General features: G+C 48.3%; 1 protein-coding gene across 1 annotated transcript; it reads left to right on the top strand.

Moving 5' to 3' along the window:
- The first annotated feature begins 453 nt into the window (after window positions 1-453).
- On the top strand, window positions 454-11,265 carry Lgals12 (galectin 12). Its single transcript, XM_036181924.1, has 10 exons — window positions 454-511; window positions 817-987; window positions 3,280-3,368; window positions 3,499-3,712; window positions 5,978-6,097; window positions 6,648-6,686; window positions 7,419-7,445; window positions 7,956-8,044; window positions 9,503-9,653; window positions 10,251-11,265. Exons 2-10 carry the CDS (start codon window positions 919-921, stop codon window positions 10,395-10,397), a joined length of 945 nt encoding a protein of 314 aa, XP_036037817.1. The 5' UTR covers window positions 454-511; window positions 817-918; the 3' UTR covers window positions 10,398-11,265.
- The last annotated feature ends 10,106 nt before the right edge of the window (window positions 11,266-21,371 follow it).

The raw sequence follows: 21,371 nt of genomic DNA, 5'->3' as shown, positions 1-21,371 counted from the left end.
ATCAGGAAACCTCCCAACTTAGGCTAAAGTTGAGAAGTTATGCTATTTTTAAAGGGGAGGCTTCGCTGGAATCTGTACCGGGCCTGGAGGCCTCTCCTAAAACACAGCTATCTAAGCCCTGGCTCAAACACGAGGAAGGCCCTGCCTTGGTCACCCTCTTGACCACAGGTGAACGAAGTGGGGGAGGGGTTCTGGGAGAAGACATGACTTATAGAAGGACGCAGAGCAGAGGCTGTGTTCCCACTAGCCCAGGCTGCTCTATCTGAGCCCAAGGGAACCCTCCTCTCTCTGCCCTTTACCCACTCCACTTTCTTGTGACCCCAACTGGTCCCTGGCATTTGCAGCTAATGATGAAATGGTCTCAAGGGACCGTACAACTTGAAAGAAAAGGAGTCGGGAAGAGAAAAAGGAAGGAGAGCAGGAGGAGCCAGGGGGCTGAGGGCGGGGCCTCTCGAGGAACCTGCACACGTGTACCACCTCCGCTCCTTCCTCTGAGCCGCTGTAGGCCCAGGTGAGCCCTTGCTGAAATGAGCCAACCCCAGGCTTCCCTTTGAAATAGCCAAGTGCTTCAGACACAGATGGGTTAGTTAGCTGGTCCGTGAGTGAGTGCTCGCTACCCGCCCCTGGACACGGAGTTTCGGCTAGCGGACCCGGTCCGGCCGGCCGAAGCTGCAGCTGTGTACCACCATGGCTGAGGACGGAGCGGGGACTGATGTGAGCCCTAGAGTTGGCCACTGCCCTTTCCAGGTCCGTTCCAAGAAGCATTAGGACTCCACAGGGGACAGGTGAGACTAACAGCTTGCGCCGCTGTTGCAGAGGCTGAAGACCCTGCTTGGGGAAAGGTGAGTTAATTCAGTGGGGGACGGAACATCTGGAATCGGGATCGGCAGCTGAGTTGGAGTTGCCCCGCCTGCTCCCATGTCAGCTGATGAACACCTGGACCCGATTCCTGACAGCTTCATCCTGCAGCCGCCGGTCTTCCACCCGGTAAGCTCAACCCAGTAACTAATCAGCTAAATTCCAACTTGCGTGGTTGGGCTCCCGGGGTCTTTGCCTTTTCAGTTTGCCTCTTCTGGGCTGGCTGGCTAGAAGAAAGAGGTGGGGTTGTTGAGAGGAACACTAACGACTAAGGGCAGCCGTTTCTCCAAGCTGGAAGGAAGGGCCTGGGAACCCTCCCAATCAGGGATAGTGGGAATTCCTCTCTCTCTCCTCCTGTTCAGTGCCCGGGAGACTCTGAAGCCCAGCAGGCACTACCACTAATGAGCACTGATTATTACTTTCCCCTGCTTGGTCCTCTCCTCCCTAGAGGCCTCCAACACTCAGTTAATTAACACATTCTGCCAAGAGCCTGGGAACTGGAAGCCACTGTGCCGCTGGACCCTGCTAAGCTGTGGGCACCGTGCCATGTGGAGAGCCTGGCCTCAGGCATCTCCCCAGGTGCCTGGGTAATGGGCTGAACACCTGAAACCTCCTAGGTTCCCATCACCTCTTGCTTCACAGTCTCCTAGAGGGCTCCTTAGGGTGGTCGGGCTCTCTGGTTTCCACTGGGTGTCGACAAGTGGTAATACATGGAGGCTGACCCTGTGATACTGCCCCAGGTTCACCTGTTGGCATGCCTGCTGCAGAGCTCCCTCTGTGCTCAGATCAGTGCGGAGCTTGTTGAAGGGAAAGACAAGGAGGCTCCAGTTATATGGGGCTGTGATCTTAATGGGAACCCAGCTAGCCAGCTCCTCTGTACTAGGGGCCAAGGGCCAAGCCAGCATTGTGAGCTAAGTGGTCTGAGAACTCAGGAGAGGGAAGGCCAAAAGGTGTCAGGATGGAGAAAGAGGAACGGGGGAGAGGGAACAGAGCCAGAAAAAGAGATGAAAAGTGTGTGCATACTTCAGGAAGGCCAGGCAACTACTCTGTGAGGAAAGATGGGCATGGGGGCGGGGGGTCACTATTGGGGTCTCTGAAGAGAGTCCACATCAGGGTCAGCTCGCTCCTAACTTCTCCATTCTTTTCTCCTCTCGGCTCCTAAACTGAACATTCACTAGTCCTCAGAAGCCTCTTTCCCAGGTGGCATTCAATGGGTGACAAGCCTCAGAGGGGGCACAGTGACCTGTCAGTGCTCTGACAGGATAGTGGAGCTAGATTAGACTTCCCCAGGCATTGTGGTTTTGACCTCTCTGCCCAAGAAAGGAGAGCTTTGAAAAGAACTGCGGGGCTGGAGAGATGGCTCAGAGGTTAAGAGCACTGGCTGCTCTTCCAGAGGTCCTGAGTTCAATTCCCAGCAACCACAAGGTGGCTCACAACCATCTGTAATGAGATCTGGCGCCCTCTTCTGTGTACATAATAAATAAATAAATCTTTAAAAAAATGGTTTGAAAAAGAAAAGAACTGTGATGGTTAGCTGGACTAACCATTGATGGGAGGTAGAATTGCCACGGGAACAAGTCTCTGGACAAGCCCGTGAGGTGTTACCTAGACTCCATTTATCCAGATAATGAGAGTCACCCTCAGTGTGTGTGTGGGGGGGGGGGCCCATCCTGAGCTAAGCATCAGCTTTCACTGCAGCCTGAATCCTGACTGGGTACGGTGGGACCAGCCCCAAGCTCCTGCTGCAGCGACTTCCTGTCACGCTGGGCTGTAGCCTGGGCCTCTGGGAGAATAAACCCTCCCTCCTCCAGTTGCTTTTGTCAGGGATTTTGTTACTGCAATGAGAGAAGTCATCAATCTGGGAATATTGGGGAGAAACGGGTTCTTCTCTTCAAGGACATTTTTCTCTTGAGGTTTTATTGGTTATGTTTTTCTTTTTGCTGTGGGAAAAACAAAAAACAAAACAAAACAAAAAAACAAACAAAAAAACAGCAAAAGCAACTTAAGGCAGGAAAGGTTTGTTTTGGCTCCCAGCCATGGGAGACACCTCCATGGCCCGGAAGGTGGTAGGAGGTGGCCACTCTCAACTCCAATGTCAAGAATCAAAGGCCATGAATGCTTGTGCTCCACATTGGCCTTCACCTTTTTATTCAGTCTGGGAGCAGCCTATGAAAAGGTACTGCACCCATTTAGGGTGGATCTTCCCACTTCAAGTAACCTTACCTAAAGAATCCCTCCCAGATGTTCCCAAAAGTGTGTTTCTGTGGTATTTGTAAATTTCATCAAGCTAATAGTCCAGATTAATTTCACAGTGGGGAAGCCGAGTTTCCTGGTCTTTCCTCTCCACCATACTCAACCCTGCACACAGGAGTCCCTGGTTCCAACTCCAGTCGGCATACCTGGCTTCTCTCCCCTGTTCAGGTGGTTCCCTATGTCACAACAATTTTTGGTGGCCTGTATGCAGGCAAGATGGTCATGCTGCAGGGTGTGGTTCCTCTACGTGCACAAAGGTAAGGGGGACTGTCTAGGATTTGGTACAGCCCAGATTTAGGGGCATCAATCTGGGGTTCCTCTACCTTCATTATCTCTGTGGGTCTCTGACCAGAGGACATCTCAAAAGCCACACAACACCCCGACCAGGTTTCAGGTAGACTTCCAGTGTGGGTGCTGCCTGCATCCTCGGCCAGATATCGCCTTCCACTTCAACCCTCGCTTCTACACTGTCAAACCCCATGTCATCTGCAACACCCTCCAAGGTGGACTCTGGCAAAAAGAGGTCCGGTGGCCCGGTGTCACCCTGCAGAGAGGTGCTAGCTTCCTCATCCTCTTTCTCTTTGAGAACGAAGAGGTGAAGGTGAGTCTAAAGGGTAGGCATCAAAGCAGTCTCGAACTGGCACCCCTACACTAGTCCTTCCCTCGTCCAGTTTTCCCATGGCACTGTGATAAACAGCACTGTGGAGAGGGGGCTAAGGCTGCTCTGGGCCCATACAACAATAAGAAAGCACTAACCCCTGGATCTAGCCGGGAGAGAGCTCCATTGCAATGTCAGAGCAAGCACTTAGAGGACTCCTGCTTGGTGTCAGGCACTGTGCTAAATCCTTTATGAGAATGTGCCCATTAAATCCTCCCCACAAGGTCTGAGGAGGATACCTTCACAATCCCCTTACAGCTGAGGTAGCAGGAGACAGGGAGAGAGAACTTAATGCCCAGGCTTTGACCTCCATTAGATCTTAATAGAAGGATAATGAGACCTTGGGAGGGCTCTACAAGACAAGGCAGCTGGAGGAAGGCAAGTCCTAATGCATACAAATTATCCCCAGCTTCCTGAGCCTTGGTTTCCTTGATGTAGATAGGAGGAGGGGAAGGAAGAGGAGGAGAACCACGATGGTGCTGGTGCTGGTGCTGGTGCTGGTGCTGGTGCTGGTGCTGGTGCTGGTGCTGGTGCTGGCTGTGGACCACATGGCGAGCATTGCTGCTTAACAGTGTTCCAGCATTTCAGCATTGCAGACAACTCTCCAGCACCTTTTATCTTTCACTCTTAATGATTCTCACTATGTGCTCTGGGAGTTCCCTATGTCTTTTCCTTTGGGAAATTTCGTGTGGGCTTTGAAGAAAGAAAAATGTATAAAATGACAGCCTTTTTGTTTGTTTGTTTCTTTGTTTCTTTGTTTTGTTTTTCAAGACAGGGTTTCTCTGTGTAGCTTTGCGCCTTTCCTGGAACTCACTTGGTAGCCCAAGCTAGCCTCGAACTCACAGAGATCCGCCTGGCTCTGCCTCCCAAGTGCTGGGATTAAAGGCATGAGCCACCACTGCCCAGCGACAGCCTCTTTAAACAAAATAATTCCTAGAAAAAAATCCCCCCTACCATGGAACTATATAGCCTGATGATTCTGTACACAGGAAACCCATTGTGCCCTCCTGATTACACCAAGAACAGGAAAGTTAGAGATTTACTAAGGACACACTGGACCCCAAGGATGAAGTGCCCACAATTCAGATCCAGAGCCTGAGGTCATTAAGGGCCAGAGTTTAGTTAATAAGTACAGAGAAACCAGAGTGGTACAGTGTAATGGGGCAAGGGTGAGACATCAGGACCTTCCCTCCTAGGAGCATATGGTAAGACTAAGACACAAAGGGGCACAGTTGGGGACAGCTCCTTGCAAATGCTGCACCATGCCCCTTAAGGAATGAAAATGCTCTTTAAATGTAGTGGAGTGTCTGGTCCCCAGAGAAGTCCTTTTCCAAGGTCAGGAATTCAGTTAAGAACCTCCATCCCTTCAGGGGCTTGACGAAAGTTCCTACTTGCTAAAAGTGCCCTTCTTATAGTGTTGGTTGTGAGCCTAGCCTTTACCGGCTGAGCCATCTCTCCAGTTGGGGATTTAGCTCAGTGGTAGAGCACTCGCCTAGCAAGAGCAAGGCCCTGGGTTCCATCCTCAGCTCAAAAAAAACAAACAAAAGTGCCATTCTTCGTGTCTCTGGCAGGAGGAACTTGTGGCCCTTCCTTGGTATAAGAGGGCTAACTGGTGGAGTTACTGAACCTTTGAGAACAATAGGCATTTAGATACTTGCTAAACTTATCACTTTTGTCTCGGGGAAAATGCTCGAATGAAGTTAATGCCCCTGAATCACTGAGTCTGCTTTCAGTCTAACCTGTGGCTAAACTATGGCCTTTTTCCAATAAACTCGATGGCAGCCAACCTGATTCACCCTCAGGTCTTGTCTGTCTCCCTACTCCCAATCCCCTCCCCACCCCCAGAACTCCACATAGCCTCTTTGGGACCTGAATTCCACCAAAGAAGGTCTCCAGCAGGTAGTGGCAATGATGGTGATGACTTACATTGGCTAAGGGAAGAGCTCTGTCATCGATAAAGAGGGCATGGAAGTGCTCTGGTCCCAGCATGAGCTCTGCCTCCTGACAGCTCCTGACAGCTCCTGACAGCTCCAACCTTGGGTAGATTAGATAAGTTTATCTGTACAATGCACCTGCCTTGCCAAGTTTGGGAAAAACAAAAAAACAAGTAAGTAAAACTAGGGAGGCATGCTTGCTAGTGCCTGGGATGGATTGTGCACACAGTGACCAGTGGGCTGCTCTTCAGCTGGGCTCTGTCTGCTTCTCCAGGTGAGCGTAAATGGACAACATTTCCTTCACTACCGCTACCGGCTCCCACTGTCACGTGTGGACACTCTGGGCATATTTGGTGACATTTTGGTGAAGGCTGTTGGATTCCTGAACACCAATGTAAGTTCTCTTGGAGCCAAGGCTGGGCGGTGGTGGCCTCCAACTTCTCCTGGTCTGGACAGGTCTGGGGCTTGCTCACTCACCCTAGACTGAGGGACAGAGGAAGGTCTTCTATGCCCCAGATAACCGAGACAGAGGAAGTGTACAAAGGTGTCAGAAATGAATGGGGTGAGGAAGAAGAGAAGGTGGCCACGGTGAGGAAGCCCAGGAACCATAGATAAGATTCTTTCCTGTTGGTGGAGTCTGCTTGGCACTGAGGGGGCAAAGGATTTGGTACATAAGGGGCCATGCAAGCTGCAGTTTGATAATGGATTCTATCTACCCAATTAATTTATTCAAAATACAGCTACATACATGGTTCAGTGGTAGCGCTGCCCTGGCAAACACAAGGCCCTAGCTTCAATCCTCAGTACTGCCAAAGCCAGCCCTGGATTGATGCAGTAAATCTGAGGTGGGGCAGGAACAGGACTGTTCAACACACAGCTTTTAAAGGTGTGAGAAGCAGTCAGGGGCCTACAGTGGCTCGCGGTCCTTTTTTCTTTCTTAACAGCCATTTGCGGAAGGTAGCAGAGAGTATCCAGTTGGATATGTGAGTTTCTTCCTTCTATTTTTTATTACATTTATTTATTTTGTGTGTGTGAATACATGACATGTCCATGTGTGTATGATGAGGGAAGCATGCATGTGTGGAGGTCAGAGAACAATTTGTAGGAGTTTCCGTCCCCGTGTGAGTTCAGGGATGGATAGCTGAGTCTTTGGGGAGCATGGCTGGACAACCATGCTTCGACGCCAGCTGGCCTCTCTCCTCCCTGCACATGGTTGCACAAGGCCCAGCTGACCCTTTCCCTCACTGATGTGGATACCAGGAATGTGCCTGGCTCCCTCAAGTCCCTGGAGAGCCAGGGTTTGTCTCTCCCCGCTTGTCTCTAAGGCAAGCTTGGGAAGATGGGTTGGAGGTATTTGGCTACCTGCAGGGGCCCATGACTCCCGTCAGAAGATACTTTCTGTGGAGCTTTAGATCCTTAGATCAACCCTGCAAGATGACTGTGGTTAGCTTCACAGGACAAAGACAGGAGATGAGACCCATGACCTTGCTGGACAAGTGGGATGGCAGCTCCACTGGCCTTCCAACTCTTCCCTGTTACTCAGAGATGGGGGAGGGTGGATCTCAAGAGTCAAAGGATCCTCCACCAGGAGCCCAATCACTCACCTGCTGCTAGGAAAGGCACAATCTCTTTGTGTCCCCCAGTGCAAGCAAGTAGGAAGACCTCCTTGCCCAGGCAAATGCTAACAGCCTGCCCTGCCCCTTTCTCTCCTTCAGCCCTTCCTGCTGTCTAGCCCCAGGCTGGTAAGTGAGCCTCACTGTAGGTCTCTCCTGGAGGTAGAGTCCCATTTCAGCTCCCTGACTTCCTACTTTCCCTTTCTTTGTGGAGATCTTCAGCAGTGGGAGGGTGAGGCTCCAGGCTGAACTCCAGTTTCATCTGACCCTCTTCATTTACTCTGCAAATGGGTATTTAATACTTCCCTGTGACTGGCCCAGTGCCAAGGCTAGGAGGTCTATCCAGTCCCAGACCTCCAGTTGCTCATAAGTGGCAGAGTGACAAGCCACTGCATGCCTGCTCCATACAGTTCAGAGCACATCTGTGGAAGAAGGCACCAGGACACTGAGCACAGCCTGGAGGGGCCTGAACCAGCTCTCAGCAGGTCTACAGCAGGGGCAAGCAGGACTGAGTCTCCTGGCCGCAAGCCTGTAGGAAAACTCACCTGCCCTGGCGTTCCTGGGTCCCTGAGGGTAGCCTGCTGGTGAGGGACCCTGACACCCCTATGATCACCATCTTAGTCATTTTCTGTCTGTCAGGAGGTGCCCTGCTCACGCACTCTTCCTCGGGGTCTCTGGCCCGGGCAAGTGGTTGTAGTTCGAGGACTGGTCTTGCAAGAGCCAAAAGAGTAAGTATTTAATTTTAAGAAAAAGGAAGAGAGGGAGGGAGGGAGGGAGGGAGGGAGGGAGGGAGGGGGGAGGGAGGGAGGAGGGAGGCTGGCTGGCCTCACAGTTAAGTTTCCAGCACCACCATTTAGCCCTGTATTACAGCAGAGCAAAGAAAAGTGAGCTGGCCCAGGTTGCAGAGACTGTGAATAGAGTTGGAGTTAGGAACAGTAGCCCCAGTTACGGGTGTTCCTTCCCTGTGGAGTGAGCTAGCTTCACATCACAAGTCCCAGGAAAGAGCCTTTGCAGTTGAGACCCAAACAGGCGATATGGCCTCCTACGTTGTCACAATGCTTGGTTTAGGAAACAAGGTACTCTAGAAGGAAAACGTTCGGTAGTGCTTGGTAGCCAGAACCTAGAGGCAGTTAGAAAATGGATATTCTTGGCTTCTTCTCCAGTGGGTGCTCAAACCCTGACCTGTAGCTTAGGTCCATTTAGACTAGAGGTTTCCATGTCCCCTAATGTCACCCTGACCCCATCCAACAGAGCCCTAGACTTGGTAAGAGATTCCTCTAGATGCCCATCAAAACTCTGGAGCTAGAGAGATAGCTCAGCATTTAGAAGCACTCCCAATACAAATGTGAGGGCTGGAGTTCAGATGCCAGCACCCATGGAACAAGCTAGGTACACTCATAACCCTCAGCACCTCTGGAGACAGACAGGAGTGCCAGGGCTTCCTGGCCTCTAGCCTCACTGAGAAGCTAGAGCTCCAAGCTCAGGGAGGGAGCCTGTTTCAAAGAAATAGCAGAAAGAAATAGAGAAGGACACCTGACACCCTCCTCTAGCACGCGCACACACGCACACGCACACACACACACACACACACACACACACACACACACAGGCACATGAAAAATAAAAAGTTGTAGGTGCTGTGTATGTAATAATACTATCTAAACAAATATCATTTTCATACTTATTTATTTTTCTACACAAGCAACTTCCATGTTCTTTCATTCAATTCTAACAGCCCAAGATGAGAACAGCATTTTTATCCTCTGTAATTTACAGATGAAATGGCTGAAGTTCTAAAGTTACAGAGCATAAACCCTGCAGCCCGGTCCTTACCACTAAGCTCTTGCAAAAGCATTAAGCCACAGTATGACACATAACAATAAATGTTAGCTGCTGCTGTGATCACAGCTATCCCCATTTTCAGGGCAATAAACTGAGGATCCAATGAGGTAATTACTCCGCCCCCATAGTCTTCTAGTCAGGGATTCAAGTATGATACTCATGTGCTGTCTATGCCTCTGTGCTGTTATGTGTCCAAGTGTTCTGCCCAGAGCCTGACACAGAAACTTAATTCTTGGAAGCTATCTAATCCTCCAGTGGCTCTCCTGCCTCCCGCCTTCTCCTTCAGGGATACAACAGCCTGTGGGCAACAGAGGCTGATCCACTTCTCTGCCTCCTTCCTGTAGTCTCACCCTGAGCCTGAGGGATGGGGCCACCCATGTTCCTGTGACACTCAGAGCTTCCTTCACAGACAGAACACTGGCCTGGGTCTCCTCCTGGGGACGAAAGAAGCTGATCTCAGCGCCCTTCCTCTTTCACCCCCAGCGATTCTTTGAAGTAGGTCTGAGCCACGTCGTCACATCTCTCCTTGAGCCTATTCCCATAGTAATCTGAAAGACTGTGGGCTGGATCTTGGGATAGATGAGCAAGCCAGTACCCTGGGGCTAGATACCCAGAGCCAGCTCCGCAGAGAGAATGTCCAAACATTGGCCTTCAGTTCTCTATGCTGATGCCAGAGAGGCTGGGCCCAGAAACATTGGCATGATGAATGCAGATGGGGCCAAGCATCAGTTGTCTTTAAAAGTTCCCCTAAGATTCTAAAGGCCAGGTGCGATAGAGCACACCTGTAATCCTAGCCCTTGGAAAGTGGAGGCAGAAGGATCAGGAGTTCAAGACCTGCCTCCGCTACATAGGAAGCTGGATGCCACCCTGAGCTACATGAGACTTGATCTTGAGCTCCCTTTATGGCTCTAGTGTATAGCCGGGGTTGAGAACACTTCCCAGGGGAAAGCAACATTGCAGATGGTGAACTTTAACCCCTGAACCTGACTGTCTCTGATCATTGGGTCCCCTCAGCGGAGGAGGATCTCTATAGTAGTATACCAGGGAGTGTCTGTCTGGAAGCCCACCATCCAATCAAGCTATTTTTACCAGGTACTGCTTCTGTGCCAGGAGGGAGGGCTGAAGCTGGCACTCAATGGGCAGGGGCTGGGGGCCACCAGCCTGGACCAGAAAGCCCTGGAGCAGTTACGGGAGCTCAGGATCACTGGAAGTGTCCATCTCTACTGCGTCCACTGCTAAGGAGGCCTCCAAGGGCTTCCAATCAGAAGAGGAAGGGCAGCTGCCGCCTCACCCTGCCGTCCTCACTGGACCATTGACCTGCCATCACTGTCAGGCCTAGTTCACATCCAGGTCACAAGCTTGGGTCTGTAAGAGCATCAGGGAAGGCTTACGGCTCTGGGCCTCCTCTATCAGGATCTTGGTGGCTCTGTCTTCCTAGACTGTACTCAAGGGGGACAAATGTTATAACCTCACAAAGACACACACACACACACACACACACACACACACACACACTCACTGTACTTTAATCAATTGTGAAAACAAGGGTCCAGGTCAGTGTGGTGTCTCCATGCTCCTCTTGAGCATTCAAGCTCTCTATCTGGGTCCTCATTCCACCACTCCATGGGGCCATGTGGCTGAAACTCTATCCAGGCCCAGCCACTGATTAGGCAAATAGAGTGTGAGAAGATGAGCCCCAGGCCTATGATCAACACATAGTGTCTACACTCACATTTCCATCTGTTCTCGAATTTCATCTGCAGTTGCTCAACAGTTTATGAAGCCTTTGCCCAAAGTGACAAACAGCACAGTTGCTTGCATAGTTTTAGCCACAGCAAAATAGCCACATCCCAGAAAAGCACACTGATAATGGGACCACATTTTAGGCACCCAACCGTGTAAATAACAGTAATCTCTCCTAAGATTATAATATAGTCTAGGTGGGTCAGAGGCAATCCATCTATGTTTGTATAAAATACCCTGTGATGTCCACACAGTAACAAGATGGTTGAATAATGAATTTTTCAGAATTTCTCCCTGTCATAAAATGATTCGTGACTGTATTTGGCAAAGCAAGTAGACTAGAAAAAAAAAAAGGAAGACTGGGGTTGGGGATTTAGCTCAGTGGTAGAGCACTTGCCTAGCAAGCGCAAGGCCCTGGGTTCGATTCTCAGCTCAAAAAAAGAAAAAAAAAAGATTGTAGAGGGTTTGATTTGGTCTATTCCTGGAAATAAAATCTGGGTTCACCTCAGAATGGATTTCATACTCTATCTCTTGGAAATGTTTTTGTAATCCCATCTACATGCCCATAGCTGTGTCAAGTCACTGGGTGGAAGATGTTGATGAAGGATTTGCCATTTTACACAGGATGTCTGTGCAGGCCCCAGTCCTGCAGGGTCAGGCTCACCCTGTGTCTGGTGTAGCAGAGGTACTTGGGGACTTCCATGAGGTAATGAACTATGGGGTATTCAGACTCAGCTAAAAGAGGAACACCCCACATACACACCCCACTCAGCTCTGTAATCCTGTCTCTCCTATTTCCTTCAACTCCCGTAAAAGTGCAAAGTAGCCAGTCACAGTAGCAGAGGCAGGTGGATCTCTACATAGTGAGTTCCAGCCAGGGCTACAAAGAAAGAAAGACCCTATCTCAAAGAAAGAAAAATGTAATACAAAATACTGAAAGTGTAGTGTAAGGCTGAAGAGATGACTCAGTGGTCAGAAGAGGTTCCTGATCTTGCAGAGAATTTTAGCTCAGTTCCCAGCACCCACGTTGGGTAGCTCACGGCCACCTGTAACTCTAGTCCCAGGCGATCTAATGCCTCTGGCCTCCATGAACAAAAACACAAATGTGCACAGAACCACAACAGAAGCACACACATACATAATATAAAAGTAAGTCTTAAGGAAATAAAAGCACAGTGCAATTTTAGTAATCTGGACCCTGAAACCCCTTTCCATCAGCCTACAACTCCTGATTCACAGTGGTTCCAAGGACAAACAGCCTGAACTCAGTGGGGTGCAGCTCAGTCTGCTGGACTAGGGCTGGGAGTAAAATCTGGACTCAGAATGGACTTCAGACACTTATATCTTTTTTTTTTCTTTTTTTTTTTTGGAGGGGAAGGGTTGAGACAGGGTTTCTCTGTGTAGCTTTGCGCCTTTTCTGGAACTCACTTGGTAGCCCAGACTGGCCTCGAACTCAGAGATCCACATGGCTCTGCCTCCCGAGTGCTGGGATTAAAGACGTGCACCACTACCGACTTGCTCACTCATCTCTTGATAGTGCTTCTGTAATCATCTTGATATGCCCAGGGCAGTGCCTGGTCACTGGGTGGAAGACACTGATAAAGGATTCACTAAGGTCAGCTCAGAGCAGTGTAAGGAATCTGCTGCCTCAGGGCAAGAGACACAATCTCACACCCTAGGGGCAGGACATTTCAGAGTATGAAAAAAAAATCTGATGTTTTTGTGGGCCGAGTAATAAATGCTAAATGGTGAGTTTCTTCCTTAAAAATGGAAAAGGATGGACTGGAGAGGTGGCTCCGCAGTTAAAGATATGTACTGCTTCTTCAGAGGACCTGGATTTGTTTCCCAGCATCCACGTCAGGCAGCTCACAACAGTCTATAACTCCAGTTCCAGGGGATCTGATGTCTTTGAACCTCAGCAGACACCTGCACACATGAGGTGCATATAAACTCCCAGGCACACACACACACATAAATAAGTTAGCCCTTTTTGTTGCAAAGGAGTTTCAATTATGTAAAATCTAAACAATAAGTACTGAAGCCAAAACACACACGTGTGCAAAGGTGAACGAGTGATGTGTTTTACCATTGTTGCTTGTGATGGTGGAAATTGTTTATATGCCAACAAAAGAAAGAATATATAGATTTTGATTCGTGCCATTGAGCCACTAAAATAAGTAATTTTGTAACTTTATATGCAGGGAGCAGTTCTCACCCCTCCCATTTGCTTTGTTCCCTGGGCATCCCCAGCTGGTCTCTTCCCTTGAGACTTTTCCAGAAGAAAGAGTCTTGTGCACTTGATTAAAAACAAATGTCTTAGGGTTTCTATTGCTGGGAAGAGACACCATGACCACAGCAACTCTTATAAGGAAAACATTTAATTGAGGTGGCTCACTTACAGTTTCAGGGGCTCGGTCCATTATCATCATGGCAGGGATGGGGTGGGGGTAGGGAGTGGCATGCAAGCAGACCTGGTGCTGGCTACATCTTGACCAGAAGGCAACAAGAAGTGAACTGTGACACTGGGCGGTGTTCTGAGCATAGGACACCTCAAATCCCACCCCCACAATGACACACTTCCTCCAACAAGGCCACACCCACTCCAACAAGGCCACACCTCCTAACAGTGCCACTCCTTATGAGTTTATGGGGGTCAGTTACATTCAAATTATCACAAGTTTTACTGGATCAGGGATGTTGCTCATTTGGCAAGGTGCTTCTCTAGTATGTATGAAGCCCTGCTTCCATCCCCCGAAACAAAGCATGGGGCACATACATGTAATCCCAGTGTTTGAGAGGTGGAAGTAGGAGGCTCAGAAGTTATTAAAGGTCATCCTCACTAGATAGTGAATTGGAGGCCAGCCTGAACTACATGAAAATCTACCAAAAACAAACAAACAAAAAACACTTCTGTTTCTCTGGTCCACATAGGAGCTATCCCCAAAAGAAACTCAAAATTCAACCCCTTTTTAAATGCTGTGTACAAGGAATGGAGAGAGCTCAGAGCTTAAGAGCACTTACTGCTCTTGCAGAGAACCTGAGTTTGTTTCCCAGTACCCATGTGTGTTGGGGAAGATGTCACAATCATCTATAACTCCAGTCCTAGGGGTTCTGACAACCTGTAGGTATGTTGCTTTGACACACAGGTGCAAGTCAGAGGACCACCTTTGGGAGTCAGTTTTCTCCTTCCATAGTGTAGGTCCCTGTTGTGTATGGAATTTTTTCCTGAGGAGACACTGCACACATGTCTACTCACCCCAGATAAGGAGCCCACAACAGACACTACTAAAATCCAGCTTAGTGAACCAATGAGTTTCATTGGGGTTACAGGAATATAGGTGAGAGGTTACTTCTTATACTAGAATATTATTGTAAGGTATGTTACTTTTGTTTATATTGCATTTATTTAACTCTGTGAAGCTGTGTTACTGTGCCTGTCTAAAATGCCTGATGGTCCAATAAAGAACTGGACAAGGCAGGAGAAAGGATGGGCGGGCCTGGCAGGCAGAGATATATATATTGAAGAAGAAAACTCTGAGGAGGTATCAAGGAGCCAGAGAAGGAGGAGGACTCCAGGGACCAGCCACCTAGCTACACAGCAAACCACGGAGTAAGAGTAAAATTTACAGAAATAAGAAAACCGGAAAAGCACTGAGGCAAAAGGTAGATGGAATAAGTTAAGGACAGCTAGCAAGAAAGAAGCCAAGCTAAGACTGGACATTCATAAGTAAGAAGAAGCCTCCGTGTGTGATTTACTTGGGAGCTGAGTGGCAGCCCCCCCAAAAATAGCAAAAACAACAACTTACAGGAGCAGAAATAACTCAGTAACAGCTGCATCACCAAGGCCCGTCCCTGCATGGTTGATAGCTCACAAAGAAGGGAACCTGGATGGAGCACACTGCACAGCCTGCAGGCAGCTCACTAGATTGGAAAGTATCCTTCCCAAGTGACTCGGCTGGTCTAAACCTCTTCTAAGCAGGTTGCCTGGTTTCTACTTCTTCCAGGAAGCTGTTCTGACCTCAGAGTCTTCTCCTAAGCTTCACTTGTCTGAATCACTTTGCACCTTTGCTTATCTGAGTGACTCTCAACAGCTTTATTGCTTACTCTGGGAGGAAAGGGCCTAGTGAATCTGATCAGTTTCAGGGACTTCCTGAAGCTATTTTTAATGATTTATTTGTTTTTCCTTTGTGTGCATGGGTATTTTGCCTGCATATATGTCTGTGTGAGGGTGTCAGATCCTCTAGAGGCAGTTACAGGCATTGTAAGCTGCCATGTGGGCGCTGGGAATGGAACCCAAGTCCTCTGGAAGAACAGCCAGTGCTCTTAACCGCTGAGCCATCTCTTTAGCGCCCCTGCAACTATTTTAAATTGTTGACATCCCTGCTTAAAGAGTTTCCCTGTCAGATGAAATGTTTCAATTTCAAAGGAAACTGTTATACAACATTCCCAGGGATTGAACTCAAATCACCAGGCTTGGTAGCAGATGCCTTTAACCTCTAAACCATGTTATCAGTCCAAGACAGATAGGTTAACCCAACATTTCATAAGGGTATTCAGCTAGGAGCTAAGTAAGCACTGTCAAATACTGCTAGGAACGTTGTTATTAATTCTAAGATGCTATTGTGAGCACCATTCATGTGTACTTTTCTTTCAGATAACCTAGGCTGTTGGCAGTCTGGCACATTTTACCTTTTTTTTTTTTTTTTTTCCTTTCTTGACAGCTGTCAGATACTTACTTGTACCAGCTACTTTGGGTGGTGTGATAGTTTGAATGTGGTGGCCCTCATAAACTCATAGGGAGTGGCACTGTTAGGAGGTGTGGCTTTGTTGGAGGAAGTGTGTCACTGTGGAGGCAAGCTTTGGGGGCTCATATATGCTCAGGCCATGCCCAGTGTCTCAATTCACTTCCTGTTGTCTGCAAATCAAGATGCATAACTCTCAGCTCCTTCTCAAACACCATATCTGCCTGTGTGCCACCATGTCCTGGAATGATGATAATGGACTAAACCTCTGAACTGTAAGCCACCCCAATTAAGTGTTTTCCTTCATAAGAGTTGTCGTGGTCATAGTGTCTCTTCACAGAAACAGACCCTAAGACAGGTGGAGAGTTGTCAACCAAGCAGCCCTCTCTGGGTACCTCAACGGGTCATCACAATATGGCAGTCCAGGCATATGGTGACTTGAAGGAGCTAAACTCCAGCTATGAGGAACTCTGCAGCCTCAGCTGCTGGAGCTACAGCTGCCACTACAGGAGGCCTTGCTCCAGGGATCTCCCAGAAAGCTTGTGATTGGTCCTTATGCAGGAACAGTGATCGGGACTGGGCACCATTCGGAGATGGGTAGGAATTTTGAGGTATCCACATGTGCCTTGCCCCTTTTCTAGCTACAGAAATAGCCTGTTTTCCCGTCTTTTCAGGACAGTTGGGAGGCCTTTCTCCCTCCCGTAATAAAGTCTCTCACCAGAAATAGAGCGATATATACTGGGGAAGGGGGGAACGGGAAACGGGGAACGGGGAGGGGGGGTGCACAACCTTAGGGCCCTAACACCTGAAGTTCCAAGATCTGACACCAGGGGGCAGAAGAGTCGAAGCATTCCAGAGAAGGCAGAAACTTCAAAATGCCTTGGACAGCTAGCTGGTCATGGCAGTGCACACCTTTTTTAACTCCAGCACACAGGAAGCAGCAGAATCAGGCAAATCTCTGTGAGTTCAGGGACAGCCTTGTCTACATAGTGAGCTCCAGGTCAGCCACAGCTACATTTTTTTTAGTCCCTGTTGTAAGAATTATGTCCTCAATTATGTCACCAGCCTGCGACAGGCGTCCCCCTAAAAAGCGGGTGTGCCCTCTCTTTTCCTATCACCTCTCTTTCCGTATTCTCTCTCCTCACAGTCTCTCTCGGTCTCTCTCAGTCTCTCTGTCTCTCTCTGTCTCTCTGTCTCTCTCTCTCTCTCAGTCTCTCTCCCTCCCTCCCTCCCTCCCTCCCTCTCCCTCTCTCCCTTTCTCTCTCAATAAAGCTCTAGAAAGGTAACTATGGCTCATGATTCTTTCACCACCACAACATCCATCTGCATGGCCTCCTCCTGCGGCGGCCAGCCGGGAGCACCGCCGCTTAACCAACACCTGTCTCAAAAATAAAGAAGATTTTAAAAGCAGCTATAAATGGTAGAAATGTTGAGAAGGCAAGCAGCAGCAGAGAAACTGAGGCTGTTATCAAAGACACGTGATTTTGAAGAGTCATTTGTGGAAGCCAGGCCTTTGAGAACTTTCCTAATTGCCAGAAAGTACAGTGGAGCCACCAGGACTCCCAACTCCTATCGCTCAGAAACTGGAACACTAGGTGTTGTCTGTGGCCCACAGCACCCACAGCAGCAACCCTCTGCTGAGAGCATTGAGCTCTGGCTCTGATTCTCAAAGATTAGAGCTATCTGCCTCTAGGCTTGGAGACTCAGACACCTGTGAGCCTCTGAAACTTGGGATTCCCCAACACTAAGAGCTGGATCTTGCCTCTCTCTGATTTCAGAAAAGAGCAAGGGAACACACACACAGCCATTTGTAACACCACGATCCCAGGTGTCTTAGTGTTCTCTCACTGGGAAGAGATACGTGACCACTGCAACTCTTATGTCGGGTCCTGCCCAACTATCGAACTGTCTTTAAAGAGAGGAGTGAGGATTAAGAGATAATAGATATGAAAAATAGAGACATAAGAAAAAGAGACACAGAATAGCATCAGGAGAACTCTGGGACATCACAACAGTCGTCCCGAGTTTATGCCTCAAAAGCGTTTTATACACCAGCAAGGGGAGAGGCAAAAGACTTCCCCTCTCAAGGACACATTGGTTCAGGTACAAAGTACAGACAGGTGTAAATACTTCCTTAATTCTCAAAACATCTAGTAGCCACACCTTACAGTAAATCGTCCAGTAATTAGGCCTTGAAGGATGAGATACCTGGTAACCATGCCTTTGGCCGAAACATGCCATTATGCAGCCTTGCAGGGCAAAACAAGCTCAGACTCTCTGACCTTGAGTAAGGATGGAATAAGGCCACACTATAGAGTCTCTGTGGGTCCCCACACTTTTTTCTTTTTCTTTTCTTTTTTTTTTTTTTTTTTTTTTTTTTTGGTTTTTCGAGTCAGGGTTTCTCTGTAGCTTTGGAGCCTATCCTGGACAAGCTCTGTAGCCCAGGCTGGCCTCGAACTCACAGGGATCTGCCTGCCTCTGCCTCCCGAGTGCTGGGATTACAGGCATGCGCCACCACCGCCTGGCCTCTGTGGGTCCCCATACTTTTATAAAGGAAAATGTTTAATCAGGCCTTGCTTGGAGTTCAGAGGTTTAGACCATTATCATCATGGTGGGAAGCATAGCAGCATGCAGGCAGAAGGTACAGAAGTAGCTGAGAGTTCTACATCTGGATCCACAGGCAGCAGGAAGAGAGAGTGTGACACTGGGCTTGATTGGGCTTTTGGAACCTCAGAGCCCACTCCCCAGTGACACACTTCTTCTAACAAGGCCACACCTCCAAACCCCTCTCAAATAGTACCAATCCCTGATTACCAAGCATTCAAATATATGAGCCTATGGGGACCATTCTTATTATTTTGTTTTGTTTTGTTTTTTAAGATTTTTATTTATTATGTATACAGTGTTCTGTCTGCATGTGTCCCTACAGGCCAGAAGAGGGAGCCAGATTTCATTACGGATGGTTGTGAGCCACCATGTGGTTGCTGGGAATTGAACTCAGGACCTCTGGAAAAACAACCAATGCTCTTAACCATTGAGCCATCCATCTCTCCAGCCCAAAATAATTTTTATTTTCATGTATTTTTTTTTCAGAGCTGAGGACCGAACCCAGGGCCTTGTGCTTGCTAGGCAAGTGCTCTACCACTGAGCTAAATCCCCAAGCCCCTGGGGACCATTCTTATTCAAACCACCACACCAGTGTATCATTAATTTTTATACATATGCCTATGTATGTAGTTAGAATTTGAATTTCACAGTTATACTGCACATGTCTGTTGAAACTGTTTCTTGCCAATTTTTTTCAAATTTTCTGTATCTTTGTGTTGCATTATCAGTTCCTAGAAGATATGAATTTTTTAAGATTTTTTTTATACGTGTATGGGTGTTTTGTCTGCATGTATGTCTGTGTGTGCAGTGCCCATGGAGGATAAAAAGGGATGTTGGATCCTCTGAAACTGGAGTTACAGATGGTTGTGAGCAGCCATGTGTGTGCTAGGAACCAAACTCAGGCCCCCTGGAAAAATAGCCAGTGCTCTTGACTACTGAGCCATCTCTCTAGCCTCAAAGACATGTGTTTTGATCTCCCTCTTTGATGGCAAATTGTTGATTTCCCCTCATAATTAGCCAAGAACTCATGATCTACCGAGACTATTAAATGCAAATGAATTTAGAATTAGTAGCCGGGCAGTGGTGGCACACACCTGTAATCCCAGTACTCGGGAGGCAGAGGCAGGCGGATCTCTGTGAGTTTGAGGCCAGCCTGGGCTACAGAGCTAGTCCAGGACAGGCTCCAAAGCTACAGAGAAACCCTGTCTCAAAAAACCAAAAAAAAAAAAAGAAGAAGAAGAATTAGTATAGAATTAGTGTATACTTAAAATGAAACTTTAGTCAGGACCTTTTTATTTTCTCTGTGTAGTAATCTTTTTGCCTGAAAGTCTGTATTTTCTTCTACTTTTTAAAAACTTTTTATGATATTTACATATGTGGTGAATGCAGACACATGTGCACCAATGTGATGGTATATATGTGGAGGTCAGAGAACAACTTTTGAGAGTTGGTTTTCTCCTTCTACCATGTGGGTCCCAGGGATCAAACTTGGGTCAACAGACTTGGTGGCAGATGCCTCTACTTCCTGAGCCCTTTCCATGGCCCTGGGTTGCTTTTTCCTCATTTGACAGCAGAGGTTTTGTTTGGTTCTCTTGTATTTGGTTATTCTCCTTCTTTTCCCCTCCATTATTGGTTTAGAAGCCCTCAATGTGTCCCCTTCACCTTGTGCCACACTGGGGTGGGGGGCAGGGTGCATCAAGATATCTGCCCTTTGAACTTGGATCCAGGTTCCTTGGGTTTGGGGAACTTGAGCACTGGCATGAGACACTAAGGAAGGAACCTGTGCCAAAGAAAATGATTCTCTCAATGCTGGGACTTGGAGAGCACATGTGTATCTCTGTGTAAGATATGGATAAGGCAGGAGAAAGCTGCCATGGAGCAAGATGGTATCTGACCATCCTGTATCCTGACTAGGGCTGTAATGGACAAGATGTCTGCACACAACCGGCTGTGGAAGGCAACATCAGCAACCTAGTGAAAACATCGTGGCCCTGCGGAGGAATGGCAGCTGGCCCCAGAGGAGAATTCTGAGGAGCCCACAGAGGTCCCCTGGAACAGTCACTGTGAATATCTGCCAATCCCAACCAACAGTAAGATCAGTTTCAGGGGTCTGGAGAGATGGCTCAGGAGCTAAGGGCTCTTGTATTTGCAGAGGACCTGAGGCTGGTTCCCAGAACCCACAGGGCAGCTCACAACTATCAGTAACTCCAGTTTCAGGGTATCCAGTGCCCTCTTCTGGCCTCCACAGGCACTATGCACACATGGCACACATACATATGTGCTAACACCTATACACATAAAATAAAAAATGAATCCTTTTTTTAAAAAATCAACTGCAAAGGTGACTTGCTTCAGTCCTGGGCTGAGCACTAGGTAACAGCTGTATCAGTTGCCCCAAAATCCCAAAGGCCTGAAAGCAATGTTTGTACCATGTGACTCTGAGCCATAAGACACAGCTAATTGACCAAAAGGCAGCCAATGTGTAGGCTGAGGTCTGTAGTGCACTGAGCCAATCACATTCTCTCGTGGGGACTCAGGGCTGAGCATGTAAGTGATAATGAGCCAAGGTGGGAAGAGAAGGGCAGGTGGAAATACAGGACCAGTGGTGAGAAAGCAGGAGTGCTGAGGAAGAGCCAAGGCAGAAGGACCTTGTGCTGCTTGATTTTTCTCAGTGTGACACAAGCCGGAGTCATCTGGGAAGAGAAAACCTCAGTGGAGAAAATGCCTCCAGGAGATTGGCTGTAGTCAAGTCTGCAGGGCATTTTCTTGATTAATGATTGGTGTGGGAGAGCCCAACCCACTGTGGGTGGTAACACCTCTCAACAGGTGGTCCTGGGTTGTATAAGAAAACAAGCTGAGTAAGCCATTGAGAGTAAGCCAGTAAGCAGCAACCCCCTCCCCATGGTTCCCGTTTCAGCTTCTCTCAATGGACTATGACCAGGGAGATGTAAACCAATAAACCCTAGATTAAACACAGAGCCAGGCAGTGGTGGCACACACCTTTAATCTAGCACTGAGGAGGCAAAGATCCCTTTGGATCTCTGTGAGTTCAAAGCCACCCTGGACTGCATGAGATTAATCCAGTCTAAAAGAGAAACAGAGCCAGGCAGTGGTGACACAC

Source organism: Onychomys torridus, chromosome 1 (genome assembly GCF_903995425.1).
Source record: "Onychomys torridus chromosome 1, mOncTor1.1, whole genome shotgun sequence".
In the NCBI taxonomy this organism is placed as follows: Eukaryota; Metazoa; Chordata; class Mammalia; order Rodentia; family Cricetidae; genus Onychomys; species Onychomys torridus.
Note: the sequence above shows the minus strand (reverse complement) of the source record. Positions and strands in the feature narration are given on the sequence as shown.

What these genes read in the sequence shown, in the direction of transcription:
- Lgals12 (XM_036181924.1), top strand. Translation starts at nt 919, where the DNA reads ATGTCAGCTGATGAACACCTGGACCCGATTCCTGACAGCTTCATCCTG. An exon ending in AGCCGCCGGTCTTCCACCCG is followed by an intron (nt 988 to 3,279) that starts GTAAGCTCAACC and finishes TCCCCTGTTCAG; the next exon opens with GTGGTTCCCTATGTCACAAC. An exon ending in TTGAGAACGAAGAGGTGAAG is followed by an intron (nt 3,713 to 5,977) that starts GTGAGTCTAAAG and finishes CTGCTTCTCCAG; the next exon opens with GTGAGCGTAAATGGACAACA.